Source organism: Echinops telfairi, unplaced genomic scaffold (assembly GCF_000313985.2).
Source record: "Echinops telfairi isolate 266 unplaced genomic scaffold, ASM31398v2 ScPeMD7_7417;HRSCAF=8455, whole genome shotgun sequence".
Classification (NCBI taxonomy): Eukaryota; Metazoa; Chordata; class Mammalia; order Afrosoricida; family Tenrecidae; genus Echinops; species Echinops telfairi.
Genome location: NW_022111317.1, coordinates 6981049 through 6982270, shown reverse-complemented (window position 1 = coordinate 6982270; position 1222 = coordinate 6981049). Strand labels below are relative to the sequence as shown.

Below are 1222 nucleotides of genomic sequence, written 5' to 3'. Positions count from 1 at the left end.
TTGCGTGGGAGACGGATGAGATTGTGTCTGTTCCCTTAGTCTTGGAAACTACACTTTTGCTCTATCTTGTGGAGTGTGGCTCAGTGAGCATTTACTTGATAGCAGTGGGTTTGGTTCGGGTTCCCGTTTGTCACCATTCCTCCTTCCTGTGAGGCGGAGCCAGGACACGCTCCAATGAAGGAGAAAGTGAATTCAGACTTGTCTGTAGGCTTGGGTTGAGCGGTTATCTCAGTTTTTTGGTGGTGCTGTTCTCAAGAATACCACACATATGTGGCTCTACGGAACTGAGATGTCTTGTCCTCCAGTTTCAAAGGCTAGATGCCTGAGGAAAGGACCCTGGCGGTTGTCCACTTTGGGGGACTCCATCATGGAGGTAAAAGCTCGCACATGACCGGTAGTCCAGTGTTCCGGGAACTGGGCTTGGGGCTTCGAAGAGCTTACTGTGTGACCTTGGGTAGGTCACAGGCTCTCCGCTCTCGTGTTCAGAAAACGGTCGGTATCGCAATTATGACTCATTCAGTAGCCTTCATCTTCGCCTGGCCTCGTCGGGACGGCTCCGCGATAATTTTGAAAGAATGGATGGGCCAGGCTAACGGCTTGACAAACCATAACGAGCCCAAGGTCACAGGGCAGGTAAACTGGAAAGAACCCAATCTCCTTTCTTCACGGCAAAGCCCCGCTCCACTTCTTCACTCCGGACTCATTTCCCATCCTGCGCATTTTCCCACGGCGGAAGGATCCTCCCGGGAAACGGCTGGAAGCAACTCTGACCAGAATCCTGGTGGAGCCACAAGCGCTTTCAGGGCAGCAAACAGGCCTGCTTTGGTCACTCCGAGAAGGGCGACCCGCCGGCTCTCGACACCCCACACTCGGGAAGTCCGGCGGTTCTTCTCCTCCGTTGAGCACCTTCCCGCCTCAGGTTGGTCCCCGGGATTCTAACGGAGTTGCCCTTCGGGGGCGGAGCCAGGCCGAGGCGATGCACGATTGGCCAGGCTTAGTCGGGGGCGGGGCTTTCCGAGTGCAGGGGGCGGGTTCAGCAGTCGGCGACGTCCCATTGGCCGCGTGGGTTCGGGGGCGGGCCCGGGGCGGGCCGCCGGCGGGCGCCGACTATGAGCCTCCATAAAAGGAAGCGGCGGGGGGCTGGGGCCCCGGATTGAGCCCTCCCTGCGCGGGGTCTCGGCGCGCCGCGCTCTCTGCAAGGCCTGGACGTGCTCTCCCCTGG

The 1222-nt window shown here is 58.8% G+C and overlaps 1 protein-coding gene across 1 annotated transcript in view; it reads left to right on the top strand.

The window, feature by feature from the left end:
- The first annotated feature begins 367 nt into the window (after positions 1-367).
- SPINDOC (spindlin interactor and repressor of chromatin binding) overlaps positions 368-1222 on the top strand; it is a 12364-nt gene continuing 11509 nt past the window's right edge. Inside the window, exon 1 of the mRNA XM_013007437.2 lies at positions 368-373. Coding sequence (XP_012862891.2) covers positions 368-373 — 6 coding nt within the window. The remainder of the gene's footprint in view (positions 374-1222) is intronic.